This window comes from Branchiostoma belcheri, unplaced genomic scaffold (genome assembly GCF_001625305.1).
Source record: "Branchiostoma belcheri isolate BF01 breed outbred unplaced genomic scaffold, Haploidv18h27 scaffold101, whole genome shotgun sequence".
NCBI lineage: Eukaryota > Metazoa > Chordata > Leptocardii > Amphioxiformes > Branchiostomatidae > Branchiostoma > Branchiostoma belcheri.
The window spans coordinates 234233-244133 of record NW_017802392.1 but is presented as its reverse complement, the minus strand read 5'-3'; the positions used below and the strand labels follow the sequence as shown (position 1 = coordinate 244133).

The window sequence follows — 9901 nt, the reverse complement described above, 5'->3', positions numbered from 1 at the left end:
AGAAAGAAATCGCTTGATTGATGTGGTCTTGTTAATGTGTGAATGAGTAATGATTACTACAGACGGTTGCCAGTGAGTCTACGAGTTTCCGAGAGGGGAGGCATCTACAAGGGTTCAGTCATTAATCATACAGAGCTAACAAATCACCGCACTCAGACAACTCTGCAAACATGTCTTCTCCCATCCTCAAAGATGTGCCAGATGTTAGGCTGCAAATGACTTGAAAGGGCATTTCATCTATCGCTTATCTTGAAGAGGAAATCACAGTTAGTAGAATATTCCTCAATCAGTGACGATTTTGAAAAGGTAAGAAAGATACACCTCCAAATTTTTTACGTCCAATGTTCGTCTCAACTCTGTTTCTCTTACCTTTTCAAAATCGTCATTGATGGAGGAATATTCTACTAACTCTGCTCTCTCTTAAATGTTAAGGGGAGGGTAATGACATTTAGATGGTTGAATCATTCCTTAAAAATTCTGAATTCGAAGTAGAAAATGTTTCCCGTTTACGGATACCTCCGATTCTTGGATGTGAGAAAGATTCTCTCCTGCCCTCATTCCACCTTGATCAAAGGGTGATTGAAGATTCAATCCAATCGTAGACCCCAAGGGTCGGAGGATGAGCCGTACCCTGGGCCGCTGTCTGCCACCCCTGGACAGCCTATCCATCAGGATTAAGAGCTAAATGGAAAGAAGACGATATCATCTCCACCGGGACTTGGAGTGGTTAACTTGGAAATGACCTAAGGTGGAGTGCTATCAGGGGGAGGGGAGTGAACATGTTGTAACGATCGGTGCATTTCTAACCCCTGCCACGGTACTTAACTCGGAGATTCTTCAACTTGTTTCAGGTCAGGAAACTCAAAAATGAGACAGACGCTCTCAGATTCCCCATGGGAATACATCTTTTTGTCAATACTGCTTCATAGTGCTTTTAACTTCGCTAACTTACTTCGTGTAAATGACTTCAAAACCATCAGTATAGTTTATACATGTGTATATACGTGTGTGTGTGTGTGTGTGTGTGTGTGTGTGTGTGTGTGTGTGTGTGTGTGTGTGTGTGTGTGTGCGTGTGTTATATGTAACTTAAGTGATATGTAACTGTTTTCCTGCGAACACTATATCTATATTTGATCCAGATTATCATGAAAAGTAAATAATAAGTAAACTTTATTCCAACACACCATTGTACAGGGATCAAATTTTCAGCGACCACTGTCGCCTTCATCAATTGCTTACGTCACGTATCAGTAAAATCTCGTGTGAATAAGGTCACGTGTTTGTAAACCGTAATTCTCGCGAGATCACGTTGTGAAGTGATTGGTCATTAATTATCCTGATGAAGGCGACAGTGGTCGCTGAAAATTTGATCCCTGTACAATTGTGTGTTGGAATAAAGTTCAACCTTTTACTATATATGATCCAGTTAATTTTTACCAAACCGATCTACGGTTCTCACGTCACTACCCTGTTTAAATGTCGCATCTACCCAACATGGTCCTGAACTTTATCACAGCGGCAGCATCTTTTGCTGCTACTTACAAGGCCAACAAAACACTCAGAAATACCTTGAGATTATATTTAATGGTCTGCCTAAGAGGTGCCCTTGATAAAAGGTCCCGATGTCATCACTCTAAGCCCTTTTAAGATAATGTGTACCTTCCTGTGTTCGATGACAGGTTGTTACAAGCTCCGGGGACGAACGACGTGAATGCAATGGAAATGAATTTCCTGGGTGATACCACTACTTTGTAATTTTAGTTAGGCCACAGCAAGTAATTTTTATTGATGACATCAGCGCGCGTTTTAATTTTCGCCTGATTTGGGGAAAAAAAAGAAATTTTGTTGCCCTCTGACAGTGGTCAACATGCCGAAAATCGGCAAAGATGTCTATTGCCATGCCGGAACGTGGATGTCAGATAACTATGAAGAGAGCTCGAGATGACAACAATAGGCTCTGATTTAATGTTTTGTTTCTTACTTGATGCAGTGATATGTGATACTGGCTGTGTATATGTGATGTTCCCGACGAATCAAAACCATTTGTACAATGACTGAGTCAAATCTGAGTCTGCGGAGGATGTCATCCATAAAAATTACTTGCTGTGGCCTTACACACTGACGGTTCCAGGAAGAGTGAAAATCGTTGTCGTGCGGATATTGTAGTCAATAGCAAACCGCTGTTCGGTCCACCACACTCATCAGTCAAGTGCTTTGCGTTAACCAGCTTGCCTCGCCGTTTTGTCAATTGATCAAAATTATTTTGAGTGCTGATGAGAGCTGGTATGGGGTGACTAATTCATACCAGAACGCCAGTATGTCGCTAATTGAAACACTCTATGATGTCTTTAAAAAGAATAACATGGGCATTGTTCTATTTTGATGATAATAAGGACCTTCAACTCCTCAACACCTGGTACAAGAACAGTCCTACACAGGATCAAAATGGCGGAATTTTTTTTCAGCATACAATTAACAAAATAAGGGTACAGGACAAAGTGACGACGGCCTCAAGTTAGGTAACTTATGTTAATGCCACCACTTATACGAATAAAACCAATATTACTAAACAATGCAAAACACTAACCAAGAATAAAAGAAAGAACAAACAGTCAAATTGATGAAGCGAGAGTCCACATCCCCACACAAAAGATGAAAAGGAAAAATTTGAAACTCGACACCACCGTACAAAAATTCGCGTTCACGGAATGGTAGCTATATCACCATGTCTGACTGCACCGTCAATGGGCCAAGATTTAAAAGTCGAGAATATCCCTTTTTGTCCAGAAGTCTGTCCGTCGAAGGGTATACGTAGCATCCAGAGTATAATTTTCTCTGTAAAAGTCTGTTAAGAAGTACTCCGCTTTAAAAAAAGTGACCGGTGATCTCTCCACTTCATTCATGACCATTATCTGCAGCTGTTACGAGAATATGAAACATTTCTTCCTCCTTTCATCTTCTGTCGTACTAATCACCACTATTCCATACGGACCGACCGAGGAGCACATTGCCGTTTAACGGACCGTGTTTAACGCGGTTCTGATGAAGTTTCATGAGCTAGTTTTGTGGCACTCAATCTGGGTACAGCCCTTTTATCACACGCCTTCTGAATAAGATCCAACATGAAACATTATTTCTGATAAAACTGTCAAACACTTACATCCACAATTCTTCACCCAATCGTTGCTTCAAAGATGATTCTTCAAACAATGCCCCCGAAAGAAAAAAACAAAATTGCAGTTGGGAACGAGCAGTAATAAGATCGCATCTAACAAATGATATATTGCTTTATTATTTCTCATTGATACATTATTGTCTTCATCATGTCGAGTTTTGTAGTTAAACAAGGAAACTATATTAGTAGTCCCAGTATAAAAATTCTATAATCTTTATCTGTGCAATTACTGATGGCTTTATTAACAAGGCCTTAATAATAATGTGGCCTCGAGAATGAGAATGAGAATATCACCAGCCACCCTTCACCTAAAATTAACTCACCGGCAAATCTGACTGAATATTGGACACTGACTGTGTAAATGGAAGCATAGCCACCAGTACTTTCGTGGACATATGATATTGTAATAGCAGATTTGTATTATAAAATCTGTCCTCTGTAATAAAGTTATAACTTTGTAGTAAAATCGGCCGGATTCTGTACAGTGTCTGTAGTTGAATCTACTGACGTAGCTGTTGATCCCGTGGTCCAGATACCCTCTTCTTGATCGAGGCTGGAGCAGAAACAATACTTCCTCCTCGCGGGACTGTCTTTGTTTTTCTTCGTGTCGCCGCAGCACTCACAGTAGGTTCTCGCCAGGTGAAACGGTGTTGGAGGCGGGGGAGGGAACTGTTCCGGCGGGGAGACGTGGATGTGGATCTCGCCGTTGTCTTCCCTGTGGACAGAGACCCCGGGTGACGTCTTCGTCTTACTGCTGATCTTACCCATCTGTAATTCACCATTCAGTCTGGCCTGAGGAACGAGAGGAAAGAAATTGAAAGCTGTTTTAAGAAAGTGCCAATAGACACCCTCTTTTATCAGCCCTTGGATCTCACCAAGTTACACCGTTAAAGCTAGGCACATGAATGATGATGGTGGACTGTGTTTTGGAGAGTTGTTTCAACAGCCTGTGACTGCAATCATTTCAGTCTTTCTATATTTCGTTCTATGCCATCAGTGTAAGGGCACGGGGTTTCCATGGAAAATGAATAAGGATACAAGATAGTCATCATAATGATTGTCCATCAAGTATAGGTAACCAATTATGCACTCTTTTGCACATTGATTTTTGTGGAGTAACTCGTCAGCTGGAAGATTCTGTGCGATGTACCGGAGCGGAAAAGTGCAGATGTGTTTAGCGGAAAAGAAGAATCAATAGTCACCTCTTTTCCTTTGGACATCTCCGCGCGACGTCGACTTCTCCGGCAAAGCACTTCAAGCAGTGACGTGGTGCAGGCCAGCACTAAACCAAATATCAGTATGCAGAAGACGGCGGCAAAGGTCTCCAGGTCGAGCTCTGCTGTCTCGCTGTTTAGAAGACTGCCGTGAAGAGGACAATTACCGCTTCTTCCCGGCCACCACTTCTGTCTGAGCTCATCCATTCTGCCACTGTCTTGGAGTTTTAGGATTCTGCAGAGATGGGAAACGAGGAACAAGGGACTTCAGACGCACGGCCTTCAAATGGCTACTGACTTGGAGGGCTTTTTAGGATAATCAAAGTTTTCCAAAGTCTGTTGAGGAAAACAAAGCTGTCACGGCTGATTGTGCGTGTGGGTCACTCATTCAGGACCTTCATCCGACCTGGCCTCCGCGGATCCTAACACAAGCCGTCCACGTTCGGCTGACGGTTGGGAACAGTCTGATCAGATTCAGGCCACATGGATTGGGTCAAATTTGCTGACTTACCCCCGAATGGTTGACTGATGTTCGGCTGACTTACATGTCCAAACCTCGCGACTAACCCCCGAATGTTTTCCCCTTAACTTAAGTATTTATTGTGCTTTTGTGCAGTACTCTGCAGCGCAGAGGGGAGTCTAAAGGGACTCAAGACCACTCTTAAGATTTCTTAACATTCTGCTAGACAGCCTATATTTCTTTCTATCAATGTTTCATGAACTTTGTGTCTTTAATTTCGTGCTCAGTTACCCAGCCCTTCTTTCAGAAAACCTTTCTCATGATCCTTTCAGTAACGGATTTACCGCGCTGCGGGGTGCAAAAGGAATTCACAACCGTCTAGTCTAAGACTTAGGAGCCCATCTGTGTTGGTAGGTGATATGCACGGTATATTCAAAGTAAAAACACTTGTCGAATACACAAGAGGGGACAATGCTTGCATACACGTAGTTTTGACCTGACGCAACACTGTGTCAACAAGGCCTAAAATCATCTAAAGTCATCTGCTAATTTTAATATAATTTATTGACTGTACTTGATTATGATGACTGGTTTATTGATTAAAAACATTTTGCAGCCCGGAGGCTGAATTGCATGTTTCCTTACATCAGTGTCCACCTTAACAACTATTAAAATACAAAATATCCTTCTAGCTCAGAATTTATACATAAAATTGAATTGCGATCTCCACAAAAAAGTCATATTTGCATGATCTCTACATATATACATGATAAAAGACAATACATTACTCATTTAGGAGTTTTACTATGTGTTTACGATTAGTGTTGGGTGTTAGAGATTGAATCTAGTGAAGCAGATTGAAGGCAAGGAAGGATACTCACGCTAAAGAGAACACCTCGGTGAACTGTGAACCGTTTTTAAAAGCCAGACCGTAGCCATAGTTGTGCGTTGTGATGTCGACCACAGACAGTTGGCAGCTAGGGTCCCTGTCTGCTAAATACTTAATGACAGCGATGTCTCCTACCAAACCATGTGACCCTAAAATGGAAGGGAGAAATGATTATTACAACGGAGAACAAGCGTAACGTTGCCCGTGTCAGGTTGTGCTTGTAGCACAGATAGCGGCAGATGATGAAAGATGAAAGTTGAATAGTGATACTGACATACACTGAACGTGTCGAGATGGATGGCGGGACACCAACCTTCTTTGACCCGTTGGACTTCTTCTGTAGTCTCTTTCACACGACTGCTGTTTCTTCTGACAAGGTGTGACCACACATGCCGGTGTACAGGCGCGTCAGACCCGGACAGAAACTGGCCTGCACTGCTGCGCTCTAGTGCGCTAAAGCTGATGGGCATAAAGAGCATCATCTTTACGTTATCATGCTATTCGTGGCTATTTGCCAACTATGTGCTAATGCTTAGGTCACATTTCTAGACCGGGACGAAAAATCAACAACTTATATCTATTATATACGCAAATAGTTCCCATTGTTCTTTTTTTTTCACTTTTTTATGCTTTGTTTTCTTTTATATACTACTTATCGGTCCATAAGACTGCCCGAACGGGCCCGGTTTGGAAATGTGACCTCAGCATAAGTTCAGAAAGTCGACTTTCAAATAACAGTTTAAAATTACGCGAGAGAACAACGATTTACAGAGATTGTCGATAGAACGAAACTGGCATATACAGATCTCAAACAGACGTGGGCCATTTCTTACGAGTAGGAACCGAAGGATAACAGGTCCTGTACTGATGTGATGGGAGTTTGCAGCCTGGTGACGGTGAGATAGGCGGCCAGGTTTGCGGTGTAAGATGAGAGAACAATCAGGACAAACAGCCACCATACGCCCGTCAGGATCCGAGTGGAAAGTCGCCTCAGAGATATCCCTCCGCCTGTAACAGAGTAAAAAGTAGACCTGAGTCTGGCTCATTATTTTTTTTTGGGGGGGGGGGTCTTCTTACAACGAATGAATACTGGTAAATTGAGGGATAGGGGAATTCTTTTTACACAACCAAAGAGTCTCACCTCAGCGAGGTAAGACTCTTTGGTTGTGTAAAAAGAATTCCCCTATCTCTTAAAGTTTACCAACCTGATGAAACTATTTTCGGTAAATTGAGGATTAAGTGTTGGTTCACACATGTTAACGATCACGTCGTATTACAATGACAATATGTACTTCTTAAGCTACGGTCACAACCCGCCGTACGTGCTTCTGCGTGCTGTCTACGTGCAAAAACGTGGGCAAACGTAGGGCATCCGTGCGTGGTGAGTACCACCTCCGTACGGAATCCTACGGATTTGGGAGCACGCAGACACGCCGGTCTGCGGATTCACCACCCGTGCGTGCGAGTACGAGCGACGCGCGTGCCCCGTACGTGCCGTGCGGAAGAACCACGTGTGAGTTCGGCCTCCTTACGGTAAAGTTGCAATCGCACAGAGATCGTACGTTGTAAGCACGTACAACTCACCACTTTCGCAACGTAAGATGCACGCAACCGCTCACGGCCAGACTTGGCGTGCAGATCACACTCTAACACTTTGTGCAACGTGCAAGTGACGTGCGTCGATGCCACTCCTTTCCCCACGTTTTCAGAAAAAACGTAGCAGACGTAGCCTCCCATAAAACGTACGGACAAAAAGCACGTGCGGGTTGTGACCGAGGCTTTACTGTGGAGTCTAGAAGAGAAGATCACTGCATATCTCCACATACATACGAAGAGCCTTACCTTGTCTGACCGAAGTGCCGTACACAAACCAAACCGTGTCCTCCAGGTTTGGTTCGGTTGTGTCCTTGACGATTTTTTCTCCATCTTCGCTGGCTCCAGCTCGATGCAACAGAAACAAGGCAAAACTAACCACTGCGAATCCAGCGATCGTACACAGCCATACCTACAGGAAAAAATGTCATAAATATAAAAAAAAGTTAAACCCAATATTCCAAAAAAGAACTTATGGTCAACTTTTCCTCTTGCAACATTTTCACATGCACGCTGATATCATCATTACAGAACTTGGTCATTTATAAAGTTATGAAAATAGAATAGGATATTCCTGCATCAATGAACTGCACGGAACATCAAGTCGTGACATTATTGAGTCTTGGAATCGACTTTCTACTTAGTCATATTCTATATACAGGAGAGGAAATTGAATATTGAAATTTTCATAACATCGGATAAAATTTCATGGCATATCATTTATCATCTGTCGGTGATCAAAACGCTGGCTGAGTCATGCCAATTAATGCCGCACGCCTGGCCAGGTTCACGGGCAGAAATCGATTCATAGTTGACAAGTTTTTCAATATTGTATAAAGACAAGTCTAATGCAATCATCCCGTAATCAAGTGCTTCGATGCGTCGATTAACCAGTGATGTGTCCCGGATAGTTGAAACTTCTATACAGAAGTACAAAGGAGGAGAAGACTGCAAATTAAGCCATCTTCACCATAGTATATGCTTAGATAACAAAGTTACAACTATCGATACCGATTTTTTTTCACAGACAATGTACAACAATCAGTTTACCGAGACATACGGAGACATGCAATATACCTTCAGATGAAACGGTTTGACAATCGTTAACCAGTCGGCCTTCTTTGCTCGCTGTCTGACCAGAATACCGATGGAAGCCTCCATGAACTGCCTGGTGAAGTCTAATGTCTTTTCCCGGTCTGGCGTGACTGGAATAGCGCCCAGAGCTAGGTCTGCCTCCTGAAACAAGATTCAAAACATCTGCTGCATTTTCGTTGTTACAAGAGGGTAAGGCATGAAGACAACAAAGAAAGTCATGACGGATATGTATTTTCTGCTGGCTGGCTTTCTATGGTTATATCCCCATTAAACCCGTCTTATTTTAGGGCATGGTCACATTTCCAAGCCGGGGCCCGGCCGGGTTGTTTGCGTGAACGAAAAATAAACAACTTGTATTAAGAGCATACACAAATAGTGCTCATGGTTAATTTTCTAAAACTTTTTTTGTGTTATGCTGTCTTATATCATAATTTTCGTTCCAAACGACTGCCCGGCCGGGCCCCGGGTTGGGAAATGTGACCGCGCCTTTAGGTACACTATACTATGTATAAAACGGTTGCTGTGTACCCTGTGTACAACTAGTAATTAAAGCCCCAAAGTTTCCCACGTGCTTATACCACATTTTTGGACAGTTACATGATAGGTTCTCCGTGACAGTAATTTTTATTTGATTTGGTACCATTAGAGAAAGAAAAAAGCCAAGGGACATAACTTTGGCAAGGGTCGTTACGTAGAAGATCTAAAACTTGAAATAAAGGTGCAGTTTTTATGGATATCATCCTGACTCACATCTTCAATAACGTTCTTCATCAACCCGTCCCAGTTTCCATCTTCCTGGAGGCTACCATATTTCCCATCAGGCCCCTCGTAGATTAGATAGTCGAAATCCAACATGGCGGAGAGCTCCTTTAAAAGCTGGATGCAGAATCCAGTGTACACGTTCTCATCCGTCTTGAACACAAACGGTTCTTCCTGTAAAAGGAAAATCGTAGTAAAAGGTTGAACTTTATTCCAAAACACAATTGTACAGGGATCAAATTTCAGCGACCACTGTCGCCTTCATCAGGATAATTATTGACCAATCACTTCACAACGTGATCTCGCGAGAATCACGGTTTACAAACACCAGATTTTATTCACCGTGATTCTCGCGAGATCACGTTGTGAAGTGATTGGTCATTAATTATCTACTATGATTACTACCAACACAGATGAAGTTTCATGATAATCTGAGGATCTAGGAAAACCGTGTTACTATTAAGCGAATGGCCATGTTTTTCACTGATTCAAAGCCAGCTGATAAGTTCTTATTGGAAAAGCAATTTGCCTTGAGTTTACTTAAAGACGATGAGTGATGGATATGGGCTGGTCATTATTTACGTCTTTCCATTAAATTCATTCTTTAATACTGGATCAGCTTTGATTGCTCCATCTAATGATCGTTAATTTATGCATGCTGTCGTTAATTAGATGGAACACAGGTTATGCTGAGGTCACATTTCCAAACCGGGGCC

General features: G+C 42.5%; 1 protein-coding gene across 1 annotated transcript in view; it reads right to left on the bottom strand.

The window, feature by feature from the left end:
* Positions 1-3622: 3622 nt before the first annotated feature.
* LOC109473945 (glutamate receptor ionotropic, delta-2-like) overlaps positions 3623-9901 on the bottom strand; it is a 46849-nt gene continuing 40570 nt past the window's right edge. The window contains exons 11-18 of the mRNA XM_019774130.1: positions 9177-9359; positions 8409-8567; positions 7581-7743; positions 6572-6746; positions 6052-6197; positions 5731-5887; positions 4378-4624; positions 3623-3967 (exon numbers count right to left, since the gene is read on the bottom strand). Coding sequence (XP_019629689.1) covers positions 3623-3967; positions 4378-4624; positions 5731-5887; positions 6052-6197; positions 6572-6746; positions 7581-7743; positions 8409-8567; positions 9177-9359 — 1575 coding nt within the window. The remainder of the gene's footprint in view (positions 3968-4377; positions 4625-5730; positions 5888-6051; positions 6198-6571; positions 6747-7580; positions 7744-8408; positions 8568-9176; positions 9360-9901) is intronic.